The sequence below is a fragment of the Pollachius pollachius genome (assembly GCF_949987615.1).
Source record: "Pollachius pollachius genome assembly, chromosome: 13".
Classification (NCBI taxonomy): Eukaryota; Metazoa; Chordata; class Actinopteri; order Gadiformes; family Gadidae; genus Pollachius; species Pollachius pollachius.
Genome location: NC_136946.1, coordinates 18838142 through 18853650, shown reverse-complemented (window position 1 = coordinate 18853650; position 15509 = coordinate 18838142). Strand labels below are relative to the sequence as shown.

At 42.7% G+C, this 15509-nt stretch overlaps 1 protein-coding gene across 1 annotated transcript in view; it reads right to left on the bottom strand.

The window, feature by feature from the left end:
- The window catches only part of ctdp1 (CTD (carboxy-terminal domain, RNA polymerase II, polypeptide A) phosphatase, subunit 1), a 50209-nt gene that overhangs the window by 18985 nt on the left and 15715 nt on the right, over nucleotides 1–15509 (bottom strand). Inside the window, exons 11-12 of the mRNA XM_079749421.1 lie at nucleotides 13413–13545; nucleotides 160–419 (exon numbers count right to left, since the gene is read on the bottom strand). Of these exons, the coding sequence (XP_079605547.1) occupies nucleotides 160–419; nucleotides 13413–13545 (393 nt within the window). The remainder of the gene's footprint in view (nucleotides 1–159; nucleotides 420–13412; nucleotides 13546–15509) is intronic.

The following is a 15509-nucleotide window of genomic DNA, read 5'->3' as shown; positions in this document are numbered from 1 at the left end:
TCTCTTTGGCTGTGCCATGGGCCGGAACGGCAGGCAATACGCAGAGGAGAAACGGTGCATATTCTACAACGCTGTGTACACTTGATGTAGAGTCAAAATAAAATATACAGATGAACGGCGCCCCTCTTTGGCATCCATAACTGGAGTTTGGGGTCTCACCTTTGTACACTACTCGTCAAACAGGCCTCCTTGCCTGGGGTCTGGAGTCCCGTGTGCTTGGCGACGGCCAGTGACGGAGCAGTGTGCTCTCCGCCCGTGCTGGCCCCCGCTCCTAGCTGCTGATGATGCTGCTGCTGCTGCTGTCGCTGATCCTCATCCTCTTCATCATCATCATCATTCTCCACCTCTTCCTCCCCTGGCCTCTCCTTGCCTTGCCCCTCACTCTCGTTGTCGCTCTCCTCCCCTAGGATGTCATCCACCTAAGTGAGAGAAGCCTTGGTTGAGTGACGGCGTTTGGAAGGGAGGGGTTTGTCATGATCAATGGTAACAAGGTCTCGCCGTCTACAGCGGCCTCCTATAGCACAAGCTGCCCTGTTGACCAGCTGCTGACCAGAGCAGTGTGTGGACTACAGTGCACACGCCTCGTCGGTCGCTACAGAATGCCTCCACAAGTTTCATTGGGTTTGTGCAACAGGTGCGCAAAATATAACCGCAAACTAGGTTGAACGTAGATAGTGAAATGTGTGACAGGGTCACAGCTTCTCCAAGCCGGCATATATATGTGCATATTTTTATATTATACAAGGTTTCGATTATACAGTGAGTTGTACTTTAGAGTAACTAAACATGATTTTGAACATAAAAATGGCAAATGATCCACGAGTCATGGCGTAAAAGTTATTTAAATGAAATAAATAAACCAGCGTCAATATAATCGATGACAATATTTGCGTTTATAAATTTTCCTTTAAAAACACATTGAGTGCACCTAATGTATCAAAACAATATGGTGTACAATGAGGAAAAGCTAAACTAAACTACTACAATACTCTCAATTAATTTTAGTTACCCAATTACACATTCCTGTAATAACAATTTGAAATCAGTTATAACACCTACTGCTTCACTGTGATCCAAGCATGGGTCTGCTTGAGAATCCCACTACATCCCAATCCCACCTCCAACATAAACGGGCCTGCCGTATGTATTGATCGTCATAAGTAAAATGGTGATGCGATCTCTAATATACCAAGGCAACAGCTGGGTTATAACTTGGATAAGCAGCAGTACTTCTCGTGGCGTGCATTCATATGAATGCTCGTATTAACCCCTCCAAGTGACTAGGAGGGAGCGTTAAACATCAAGCTTGTCCATGCATTGTTTGACATTTACATGCAAATGATTTCCAGTTTTACAGTGTAGAGGTATGTCTGATGTTATCCTGTGTCAACTCATTATTTGTCAAGTCTGTGATATTTTCAGCCATGCCAGTATTATTTACACCATAAAAACAAGTTCACTACGCTCTAAAATGAAAAGGTAATAAGCTGGCCATGGCAGATTTAAAGAAGCACAGAGATCCGCTGTTCATTTTAAACCACATAGTCTGGGTTGATCGGTCAGTGCCTTGACAGTAATATGTGTAAACAGAGCAAACGTCAGGGAAGCAACAAGGAATGAATCCCAACAGAATAAACATAAGCGGCCTGTCATTCGTCATGCCATTGAGCAACTAACACTACTTAACCCAGTGGCTAAGAGAAACCGATGATAAATGCAGATAGCCAATTATTCCCTTGAGCAATGAGGCTCCTTATTGGCGTGGACCTGGGCTCATTAAAAGGCAAGTTGTTAGCGAGATCCAGACAGAATACATAGCAACAAGGCCTGAGGATGAATGACTTGGAATCTGAAAAATGACTATTTTCCCATTCTTTTATTTAGAAAATATTGTAGCTCCCACAGACCAACTATATTAAAGTGTATTGATAATGTGGAGAACCAATTTTGGATTGCAATGTACAGACATCAGAGTAGACACTGGTATGCCTTGTCACACATGCCATTAAAGAAATGATCCATCTCTTATCACCAGAGCTGGGGCACTGTGGCAGCTGCAGGGTATCCTAGATGTTAAGCACGGAAGGATTGTTGTCTCAGTATGGATATTTAACGTGTGGACATAACCCACTTGGGTTCAAACATAGAGAATCTCCAGGTACAAAGGAGCATATACAACATATAACATTGTATTTATTTATATGCCCGAAGCCTTTAGGCTCGAATAGATTGGGGCTTTTGGAGAACTAATCTGTCTTTGCGACCTCGGGAAAGTGAGAAGGTTGAATCACATGCAAAACATGTTGAGGTGCTTAATGTGACAGGAAAAGGCATAGAACATTGTAAGAATGACCAGAGTATTGATGACGGCAGGCCATAAAAACGTTATGCTTTACACTTTATGCTCAAAAGAAGTGTTAGAAGCTAAAAAAAGAGCTGGTCAACGCTAGTTGTGTGCCACGTGAGCAGTGACAGCTTGGTGATGGCATCAGTTACACTTTTGATCCAAAGATCAAAGCCCATATGCTGTCCAGCGATTGAAGGAGAACGGCTCATCTGGTTTCCATGTAAGGTAGGGGTGTGTGTGTGTGCGCGCGCGCGTAGGTGTGTGTGTGTGTGTGTGTGTGTGTGTGTGTGTGTGTGTGTGTGTGTGTGTGTGCGCGCGCGAGAAATATCATGGCTTCAAATTCACACAGTTGCCATTCACCTCAGGAATAGTTGATTGTGAATATTCGAGAGAGACGTGATCTAAATGTCAATGGACATGCAACGCAGTTTACCGTTTGAAATAATATTCTGAAGTGCCAAGCCAACCGGGGTAAACGGGCAGCTTTTCTTAAGTCAGGTAATGGACAGGTTATGTAACATTTAAGTGAACACACTTAAACAAAGAACTTTTGCGGTTCAGAGACAGGGCAATATGATAAACAAAGAACTTTTGCGGTTCAGAGACAGGGCAATATGATAAACACTCAACTTTCCAAATGAAGGGCAATGACTTCTTTCCAAACTGACTAAATACCTCAAACGCAAGGATGGGCGAGACCCAGATACAGAGCCCCAGACAGCACTCGGTTTGCTGCCAAGCAACCCATTAAATTAACTATCTTCTGTCAAGCTCAGATAGGATATGTGCAAATGGCTCATCAGGGAAAACTGAGCGCCAGGTCTGGGGATAGAGTCAATAAGGTTGGTAAGGGAAGGATGGGGCCGGACAGGGGTGTTTTGTGTATCAAGAGAATCAGGCATAATCACTGAATGCTGCCTCTTTCCAGCATATAATCTGAGCCCTGCTCGAGGAAAGATGCACATAATAATAAACCATGTACAACAACTTAACTGTTCTCAATAACAGGCAGATGGCATGACTGGACTTCTTGACAGTTAATGCAGGACATGTTAACCACAAATATGCAGAACATAACAAAAGAAAAAAAATAGTATTCAAGGTAGGGATGGGCAACGATCGTCGAATAGTCTGAGTCACGTAGAAAATCGAATAATGAATGCGACTATCGTTTTTATTACACGGCTCTTCTCAATACGTTTAAACGCTCCGTTCACTTGCATGGGCCTTCACAACATCCGGTGGTGAATATTTTTTTGGTAATTCACCGTTGCTAAGCATATAATGGCCGCTGCGAAGGAAAGTGGATTTTTTTTTTTTTCTGTCGTATCAATCCGCAAGTAGTCTAGTAACTTCAACCCCAGCGTCCTCGGTTGCTAAGCGACCTCAACGTCTTTGGCGGACTATTTCTCTGCCGATCAACACTACGAATGCTGGTAATAAAGTGCAATATGCTTACGTCCTTTTATATTTTATATATTTATTATTCACCTCGCCTGTCCTTGTCTTGTTCCAAATGTTTTTCTGTAATTTCTGTCTTGTTTTTTTTACATTTTTTAAATTGCTTGTTTGTTTTTTTGTATGTGTAATGCACCTTCAGTTGGCACTCCCAATTTCGTTGTATAGGCGACTGTACAATGACAATAAAGGCTTATCTTATCTTAACAAACACATTGTAAAAAGAGACACCGTGTGAAGTTATTTCTTTGGCCATAGTTTCCATATGCTAAAAATGTGTCTAGTTCACATGCAGGCTCAGGTGTTCAGTAAAATAATTAGCGATCTGTTTTGGGCGCCTATGTAGGCCTATCTGCCTAAGCCCACGTTGAAATAATTTTGATGACGCAGTTGTTGAAGTAAACAGATTGATTTCATACAAATCATAAAAGCCTCTCCCTGTGTCGTTGTGTGTGCGTGTATACGAGGTGCGTGTGTGTGTGCGTGCGTGCGTTCTTGATTGACCGATTTTCGAATATTATTCAAACACTTTGACTAGTATTTTTGCCAGAAATGCACATCCCTAATTCAAGGTCAAATCCATCAGTTATCACCATCAGTGTTCAGGAGAGATCTGAAGTCCATCGTACAAGAATTAAAGCAAACTACATTGTATAAAAAGGTAAATCTCTGGATGCTTAGTACAATGTAAAATAAGGGTTTGAATTGAGAAGTCCAAGTTTATGATTACTACAGCCTTCAAGCCAAGTCAGACAAGTCAACTCAAATGAGCCATTAAAGCAGGACAGCTGGGTCCCCATTATGGTTGTAAGCTTTGATAGTACAGGAAACAGTATGTTGTTAAGAATACAAGCGGCATTCCGCTCCTAATTTAACAATAACAACAAATGCAAGAGCCATGGCCGATACCCTTGGCCATCTGTCATTCTGGAATATCTATATGGGGACCCTCCCACGATTCTTCATGCTCAAGCTGGCTAGTGGAGACTATGCCTGCTGTCTCTGGGAAACACCGAGTGAGCAGCATTCCCACTATAGCAACTTGAATGCTCCTCTCGCAAGCCACGGCAGGCCTGTAATTATTTTTAACGGCGGGAGGCCAGGGCTAGACTTTGGTCTTGGGACCAGATTCAAGGTAGAAAGCTGCTCGTCATTATGTCTAGGCTTGTAATGAGTTTGAGATGTGATCCAATTTCTGTCCTCTCTACCCTGCCAGCTCGAATTTGCGAGACGGTAAATTGATGTTCTCCCATACCCTCTGCTGGAAGAATGCCAGGAGAAGAAGAAATATTTTACCAATGGGAACACCAACACAACTTTTCTTTCATTTCAACCATAAGTAAACTGAACTTGATGTTGAAACTCCTCCTCATCCAGAGTACTGGAATAACAAGGCATGGTGAAGAATGAAATTGGCACATGTGCGGACCAAAGATACTGAGGTTTGTGACCAAATTTGGCCGTTCCATTTCCCAGAATGAACAGGCCGGCTTTTTCAATTCACCAAAAGTGCGAACATTGGTTATAATTGTTCGCCATTATTGGCTGGTAGCTTCTGGCTTCTTCCAACTGAACATCCCACTTTGTTTGTTTTTTAGGTCAATTAGGTATGGGACAGATGTCCCTACAGAGCATCAGCGCCCCTTAACCACAAAATGTTGTGCAGGAGCATTTATGGAGGGTGGAAAACATAGCATATGACTAAAAATTGTAATTGTAATTGTAAATACAGTATCTGCAAATTTTAAGATGGTTCCTGTTGGGCCTTGACAGAGACCGCAATGACCGCTAGCCTCAGCCAATGGGATCATTTGGAACTCTGAATACTGAGCAACAATTCAATAAGTCCCACGGGTAAGTCTAGGAGTGTACATTTTTTTTACTGATTTGAACGCTAGATAAGCATTCACTTCTGAATCAGAATTAAGTGCTCGATTCCTGGGAGTAAGAATGAACCTTGAAGTAAACTGTCAATTGAACACAACTGTCATTTTTTCCCCATTGGATATTTCCCCATCATGGCAATAAAAAAAAAATCCAGTTGGATTTAAATTCCCCACTGTGCTCATGACCAGGACATGTAACATTCAACAGTTCTAACTGCTTGCCTCTCAGTCTATGTCTCAGAGTCTGAGCATGAGCAGTGGTGTTTGAACACAGAATGCAAATGCTGTGTTCAAATCCGTAAAGAAAAGACTCACTCTCGTACCATTACCCTTGCAACTCATTGACATTATGCTTTGCATTCAGATTTACAACACTGCCTATAACGCAGCTACCATCTTTGCACATAATTCTAACTGATGGCCGTAAAAGTGTTTCATAAACAATCAGACTTTGTAACAAAGCCACTTACTTTACGTACCTGCTCACCTTAGACATTTCATTGATTTGTGGAACCAATAAATGGTGCTTTGTGAACTAACCCTCAGCCCAGCGGTGGTTCGCCCATGCAGGGAAACATGTCCACCAGGGAGAAGGACTGGGGAGTTGCAGGCTGTCCAGGGGGATCAATAGCTCAGGGAAAAGGGTTACATCTGAAGGCGTAATCCACCAAATGGGCTGCAATTGTAATCCAATGGGGCAGTGGTGCCCCATCATTGTACGTCCTCTAAAAATGCTTGTTTTCGGCTGTTTTATATATACTAACTAGGGCTGTCCCCGACTCAGAATTTAATGAGTTGAATCAGATCTACCTTTTCAGTCCAGAGATTCGACTATTCGGCGACCGTGCGGGGCAGGTCTTTTGGAGGTTTAAAAAATGAGTTTTCTTTCTATTAACACTCTGTTTTGGTAGGCTATAGGCCTTTTATATATGCTTGTGCGTTGCGCTCATTACGTTCTCACCCAAACAGTTTTCTGTCAATCAAACTCGTCGGAATTGTAGCCAACTTATTCCTGTCGGGTTTTAATTAGGCTCCTGCCCATAATGCGGTCCAATAATGAACACGGGGCTCATGTATAGGCTAGTGGATAATCCACTATATGAGCCCCCTGTTCACGATATGATTGCATTTATTGAGCCCGAAAGAATACACAGCGCTGTGTCGCCACACTGACTGCGCTCCTAGAGAAAATGTAGCAATAATGTAAGGGGAGACAGCCGCTTCCCTCTGCGAGATTCTGTCAAACAAAGTTACAATGAATCAATCGCCACTGGTAACCGGAAGATTGCTAGTTCAATCCCCGGTTCCGAGTGTCGAGGTGTTCCTGAGAAAAACTTGTGTGATTGAAAAAAAGAAAAAAATAAGCCTTGCGTGGTTGACTCCGCCGTCGGTGTGTGAATGTGTGCATGAATGGTTGTAAGTGGCATGGATGAAAGCGTCAGCTCTTGTATTGTAGCTTATACATTGACACAGCGTCAGTGTCAATGTAAATGTCCAACCAAGTCCCTCTCAAGGACAAGTCACTCAAGGGTTGAGTTGTTGCAGGAATACAACAGTGTTAACGTTAGTGAGAGCTCGAGCAAGCCGTTTGCCGTGTTGGGCTACAGAAAGCGTGGGTTGGCATCATCTAAAAAGTTTGGGTTAAGAGAGCTGGGATAATAATGACAAGAGGGAAACATCCTGCAACGAGATTTCAGAGCAAGACATGTCCTTGATGGTGACTTGGTTGGGCACATAACAAACTGAGACTGTTATCAAGTGAAGGTTAAAGAAAGCCATTTTATTTCTCTGTAGGGATCCTTGACATAATGATAGAATATAATCTGAGCCCGTCAAAAACAAGCACTTTTAGAGGACGTACATTGACTTGGATTACACCTCGGCCCGTTTTCACGCCTTAAGGCTGTGGCGTTCTGTCGCTCAATATTGTTCCAAGTTCAAATAAGTGTCGTCAACATTAGACCCCTTTAACAGAAATGATCAGAAGATAAGGTCCAGGTTGAAAATCTTTACGTTCTCTTTCAAATAAGTAACAAGCACCAGGAAATAAAGGTTATTTGCTACACTCTGGCTTTTAAGTCTGGGATGCTTACAAATGACTCTGCTTGAATTGTTAATAATGGATATGCTTTCACAGTCTAGTTAATTAAGTAATTAGTACTTTCTTTTTTAAGATGTCAATTTAGTTAAAAATCCAGATGGCAGTAGTAGACCGTATTAATTCGGTTTTGGAAATCCCACAATCTCTAGAAAGCATTAGCTGAAGTTTGAACTCTGTTGCCGAGCCGTTGCTAAGGTCTATCTAACTTATAATAGTTTGTGTTGCACAGGAGTTTATAAATGTTACTGATTGTTACTCATTTCCAGGTATTAGGGAGACCCCTTGTATTTCCAGGGAAAAGATAAAATTGTACTTATATCGGAATCGTACTCATAACCCTACAATATTAATTTTTTTTGTCTTTGTCTTTGTGCAGAGTAAGACAGGAAGGTATCAGAGAGAGAGAGGGGAAGACATGCAGCAAAGGACCGCGGAATCAAATCCCGGTCGCTGCGGTTAGGACTGGGACTTACAGCAGCGACCGGCTGAACTCGAACATCTCATGTCAGCTGTACCTTTTAGCCAGTGAAAAATTGTCACATTAACAAAGGTTCATTCATGAACACTTTGTGGCTATTTCTGTCCTAATGAGGCTGTTCCTGCAATATTTGGGACGTGTCCACACTCTCCCTGCAGGTCATCCATCAACACCTCCAGTCTCCTCTAGATGATGTGGACAGCTGTCATTAACAATAAGCTGTCATTAACAATAAACTGACAAACTGAGAGTTCCTTGCCTTGTAGCTTTAAATTCAGTCCACTCAGGTGTGAAGTGATATCAACCAAAAAAGCCACAATATCCTTCTTATCATCTTATAAGAACTGAGAAAATGGTGTTGCTCTGGCTCTTCCGCTGCGCCAAGAAATCTGTGATTTCCCTTTGGACGGACCAGAAGCACTCCAACACACTGCCTTTGCTGAGCCATCTTACATTGAGCAGCAGAAGGTCATCAGTATGAGCATCAACTAATCTGAGGAATTCCCAGAGTACGCAATGCTGATGGGAATGATAGGATGAAGGATGCCCTGAGAAAGTGAAATCATTCTGATCACCGGGTTGATCACCTCAGGATTCTCATCTGACAGGGAGGAGCACAGGATCTCTTACCATTGCATGAATTATGCAATGGTAAGAGATTACCTCAGGACTGTCCTCTTTCATTCATGCCACAGCTCCTCTCTCTCCATCTGTGGTTATTGAAACCACTTGATTCGGCTCCATTCCCCTCTTTGTGGACAGCTAATTTATAGCCAGGTAGATCCTCTCCTCTTGTACTGGTCTGAAGGGGTGCGCCACTTCACCAAACTCTTTCTTCTCCTTGTTGAAGAACCTCCCGTAAACTAACAGCGGAGCATACATCAGTGGTCTCGTCTACAGCTAAGCCTATGCATGCTGCTTTATGAATTGCTTCATCCAGCTTTTGCTATCACATCCTGGGTAAAACTTTTCAGTTTTCTTTGTGGATGATGATGCCGACGTACAGTAGTTACTTGCTGGATTTTTGTCACAGAACTCGTATTATTTTTGTTTTCCCTCAAGAAAGGTTTCTGCTCCTGCACCCAATCATATTGGGCCCTTAGATCGTTGATTTTGTGCTTCCTCATCTCACATTTGAATGGGTAAGCTTGGTCAAAGGTGTGGGTTTTTTTTAAACATACAAGACCCACTGGGTCAGGGCTGCCTGTGGGAAGCATTAACATAAGAATTCAGCATTCTTAATTGATAGCTTGTAGGTCGCCATCTACGTTTCTCTTTTTAGAGCAATCCTAAAAAGAAAGACTTTCCACCGACTGTTGCCTCTCGCCTCGTCTCGTGACTCCCTTATTTCTCTCATCTTCTCAATACACGAGTGTGTACATCACACTCACTGACTCTGTAAAGGCATAACCTAAAGTACATTGAATAACATAATGGATACACTTTGAATATAACCACACACAAACACACGCACACATAAACTTCAATACAATTTATAACTATATTTTGCCAATCTTTGCATTTTCAACACCAATAAAGGACTCTCGCTGTACCAAGTCATGAGCTGCCCTTGTGTTCCGACCCCGGCGCCTTCCTATCGGTGCGGTGATTAACGACGGCGATGTGTTTCTCTGGCGGACCGGGCCGGCCAACTCTGAGCACTCTGCTTAGAGTGGGCTGCTTTGAGGTAATGACATGCTTAGGTGGGCTTAGTAGTCCCCCTAGGGACAATACAATTAAAAAAAGGCACTATACTGTTGTACACTGTACTGAATGGTCCATTCATCCATTTCTTGTACATTTTTATATGTTAAATAGACTGCATTTATATAGCGCTTTTCTAACAGGTGGACACTCAAATCTCTTTACAATATTGCCTAACATTGACCAATTCATGCATACATTCACACATTGACGGCGGTGTCAGCCATGCAAGGCGACAGCAAGCTCGTCAGGAGCAGTTAGGGTGAGGTGTCTTGCTCAGGGACACCTCAACACTCGGAAGAGCCGGGAATCGTACTAGCAACCTTCTGGTTACCTAACAAACCGCCCTACCTCCTGAGCCACATAGCACCCCTAATCTGATCTGATGTCTCTCGATTCCTATCTGTGGTGCCAATGACTCACCCTTCATTCCCATTAGCATTCTCATTAGCCTATCTCTCTGCCTCGCAATTAATAACCGGTTCGCCATCAAGGGAAGCTTAAGAGTGGAAAACCCATTCTCTCTCACACCCACACACACACTGTCACCCAATGGCAGACATAACCTGCTCTTTAAGATTACAAGATTATTCACAGCAGTGTAATGTCCTGATGGTTTCCTGCTGTGCTCATTGATGACCTCCAACAGCATAAAGACAAGCGTTCCTGCTTGATAAACGTGTTGAGCTGTGTTTCTGTTGTCAGGGGCTGGTGAGTGAAAAAGGAAAAAAAACTAATCTAAAATACCTCAGAATAACGACGGGCCACAGGATGGATATGGCATGTTGAATCATTGAATTATATGATTCAATAATATTATTTCCATGTTTGTGTGTTCACCATCATCATCGTCAAGCCTGAAGCTCCCGTCCACTGCCACTAGGTTCGTCAGAGAAGCAGGCTCACTCCAATCAACATAACTTGACAACTTATACTGAGCAATCTGTTCAAATTGATAGAAGACGGGAAAAGATAAATATAAACGTCACCCTTGGTTGTGTTTCTGGGTTGCCATGGTGGAACGGCGGAATTAATAAAAACAGGGTTTAACTAAAGAGAAGACTACAGGGAGCTGAATGTCTAACTATAGAATTAAATTAATCCAAAGAAAATCATTTGAAAACATCCATCAAGGCTGACTGGCATCCGAATGGGGGCACTTCAGTTCAGTCATTCAAAGCCAGTCCAATCACACAATCTGAATCATTCATTCAAATAAGACCTGACCAGATGACGATATAACCATGCCTACTCTGCTAGCTGTAATGGAACATAGATCAAGGTTCGAAATATAAAAACAGGGTGAGCGGGGTCCCCGTATAATTGAATGTACAATATAACAACCCCAAGGTACTGGTTAACACGAGAGGTAGCAAAACATAGCGTTGCTCTTAGCAACAGCGGTATTTGCAGAGAGTGCACTGGCTGAACACTTATGTGATAATTGTGTAATCATGAATGAATAATTGTGATTCAGATGAACAGGGCAGAGCTGCGTGCACCATTAGACTTCGAGTTGGGGTTCCATCATGCCATTATGATGCATTACCCAGCATTTGAAGCAGAACAGAAACACTACGCTGCCTGCAAACCACACAAAAAAAAATAACTATTGTGATAATGATATATTATTATGCTCCGTCGTATCGGTTGTCGCCAACCGATACTCTAGAGATAATTCATTAATGTGTATCGCAGGAAATCTTTCACGTTTAATTTTTTTGGGGGGATAATTAGCCCATCTCTGTAAGGTGCCTAATGAAAAGAATCACAAACAAGGCAGGTCCTACCAGGCACAACGCTGGGCTCCCATGTGAATTCAGTCATCATCGGCCCACATCACAGACTAATGAAATCACTCCATTGCATTGCATGAGATGGTTCAAGCTCATTTACCATTGAGTGGGGTTCTGGGGAACCATCTCATTCTGTTTCCATACGTTAAATGTTCACAGTAGGATAGAAAATGCATGAGACGTAAAACTAGCACAAACATCCCATGCCCCGGTGTTTTCCCACATGAAGTAAAACACACACACACACACACACACACACACACACACACACACACACACACACACACATTAGCGGAGGCCAGACTTCATTAAATAACATTATTAAAGCTGGAGGAGGACCAGCTTGAAGGCATTACTGATAAATTAGGAGGAAATGAGTGTTGTGGCCAAAAGCTACAAACGATCCGTGAGTGCCTGACAGAGATACTAGGCTGCGATCGTAGAGCGTTTGGAGAATTTAATAACTAAATTGATGGTGGAGGATCAAAGAGATGCTGTGCGTTGTGTCCCTCTGGTTTATCGGTTTTATTGGACTCTGGTCTGTATCTAATGTGTGGCACGAAGACAGCGTAGCATCACACCCTGTAGAGCTCAGTAAGAGTGTGGGCGCATGCAAATCCCCATATTGGTGCGATACAGTACACACACATGCCGGATGGTATAAGTGTGTGGCCTTCGTCAACATGATGCAAACGTGAGAAATGTGTCAGAGAGCCTGCGTGTTCTGGGGGCAGACACAAAGATCACACCGCTAAACGGTAATGCCGATGGGAAGTTATGCAGAGATTTGAGCAGTTGCAAACGATATGACGATCTAGAAGTGTCATTGCGGTCTTCCTCAGAATTGTTAAGGACTCGCCATTGCTATTCCTTGTTTTTGTGTTTCCCTGTTTTTATGTTTTTATTGTTTACGTTGGTTTCAGCATGTTGTTGGAACATAAGTATCTCTTCTCATGTTGCACATTATCGGCTAGTCTTTCAATAGACTTACCTAATCCAACCTGGTTTAAACTGTATCGTTCATTTTGCCAACATTTGTGTTTGCCTGGTCTTTCTGCACACACATTCCTACAATTCACACACACATGTAATGCCTGGTGCGAAAGTTACTGCTTTAATGCCGTCTTTTTGCCTGCACATGTGGAAAAATATAAAGGCATGGCAATTGTTTTAAAGGTGACATATTATACCACCTGGTGTGAATGTGATTAGCCGTTACAGGCCGTTTTGAAAATCTGCCTCTTCTGACATCACAAGTGGGCATGTCCACCTAGATGTATGACGGATAGATGAGCAACATTTGCTACTGTCCACTGGGTAGGCTGGTAGACTGATCTATCCAGCACACATCTAGTTGGACACGCTCAATTGTGATGTCAGAAGCGGCCGATTTGCAAAACGGCTTGTAACGGCTAATCACACTCACACCTGGTGGTATAATATGTTACCTTTAATATGTATCTCTCTTGAATTTTATTTCCTGCCAAATCTACCTGCCATTGGCTGGTAGCAGGTTTTTATTTTGGACCTGATGCCCATGGCAGAGTGGGGGTGCACGTTTAGCACGAGTGCTTTGGTCGGTCACACTGGAGGAATGATTTAAGTGGACAGCGGTTGGCGGGCGGGCCCCGGGTCTGCTCACCTCTTTGTCCATGCTGTCCAGGTCCTCCTTGCAGAGCATGTAGAGCGGCATGGAGTCAGACATGCTGGGCCCACGCTTCCTTCTGGACGGGCCGGGCTGCTCGTCATCGGACGCCGCTGACGTCTGACCAACCCTGCAACACACGCAGACAGACGTTTCACACATTGCTCCAAGCCATTTAGAGACGGAAGAAAATAGACCTTGTTCACCTCGATGGCCAATCACATGGAATTATGCTCCAAATCAACAAAGTATGACAGAAAGCCTGAGTTTCCCGCTGAATTCTCGCTTGGTTGTGGGCTTAGCTAGCCCTACTTCTTTGTTCTTGAAGGGTTAACATTTTTCAAGCCACTCTACAGCATGGATTCATCCCCAGTGAAAGAGGCTAACATGCGGCTTGGTAGAGTGAGGGGAAAAAAAAAGGTACAAGATGTGGATGGGTCCTGTGATAGACCATAAAACAGAGATAACACAAGATAACTGTTATACAGAATAGGGATGGGCAACTATCGTCGAATAGTCGGAGTCACGTAGAATATCGAATAATGAATGTGACTATCGTTATTTATTACACGGCTCTTCTCAATGCTGTTGAACGCTCCGTTCACTTGCATGGGCCTTCACAACTTCCGGTGGTGAATAAGTTTTGATAATTCACCGTTGCTAAGCATATAATGACCGCTGTCAAGGAAATATATATATATATTTTTTTTTTTCTATCATATCACTCCGGAAGTTGTCCGGTAACTTATCAACCACAGCGCCTCGGTTGCTAAGCGACGTCAACGTCTTTGGCGGACTATTTCTGTGCTGATCAACACTATCAATGCTGGTAACAAATAAATTGTAAAAAGACACACCATGTGAAGTTATTATTTTGGCCATAGTTTCCATATGCTAAAGACATGTCTAGTTCACCGTCATGCAGGCTGTGTTCAGTAAAATAAAGTGATCTGTTTTCGGTGCATGTAGGCCTATCTGCCCAAGCCCACGTTGAAATAATTTTGCTGTTGAATGTTGATGGCGCAGTAGTTGAAATAAACAGATTGATTTCATACAAATCATAAAAGCCTCCCCCTGTGCCATTGTGTGTGCGTGTGCGTGTATACGAGGTGGGTGGATGCGGGGTTCTTGATTGACCGATTTTCGAATACTTCGAATACTATACTTACGAATATCGAATAGTATTTTTGCCAGAAATGCACATCCCTAATACAGAACACACATGCATACTCTGTGGTTTAAAATGGAGGCAGACAAAGCTAGAAATTAGACATTGAAGAAGAAGAGACTGCCTGATCACATGCTTCAGCTGTTAATTGGGTCTTTAGTGTTTTAGGTTTCATTTAAATGTCCTCCAATGCTCCAGGATGTTTCCACCGTATAATGAAAGTAGGATGGTTTAATGGGTTTGATGCTTATGATAGTTCATCATATTCTAATTCAAAAAACAAATGAAAAATGGGTAAACAAGTTAAATGTCCCCAGTTGGTAAACAAACATATTTCCCGTCGTATAAAAGCCTTATGGGAAAGTACTTTGATACAGTTGCGGCTAATTCTTTATTTGAAACCCTTGGGGGATGGCAATGTCTGACGATTACAGTGATCTGACTTAAAGTTTTTCCATTCAATCTGAGAAGAGAAAAAGGGTGTGCTTTTAAAAAAGTGAAGATAAATTGCATCATGAAAAGGATATTTTTCCTGCATCTTTAAAGCTTTCATATTAAACCGTCTGAGTCATTTATTAAATAATAGGTGCCTGTCTGTTTGACAATAGCAGGGCTTTTCATTGCACAAATTGAAATGAAAAAGCAGGGCTACAACACAGCCTCTAATAGATTATTGACTGGAGTTGCGAGCCAGGGTTGCTGCACAGTGTACATGCGTTATGGTTAGCCAGAAATTCTTTCTCGAGAGGATTTCAGAAACAGCAGAAACATTAAACCATGAACATCATAAAACAATGGCATCTGTCTGTCTGTCTGTCTCTACAAATAATGGCTTGCATCAGTGCATCCAGTGTGCTGTCCCTGACCCAGGGACAGCAGTACATGTACACTTGGGCAGGTACACATGCTGAGAGATGGATCTTTGT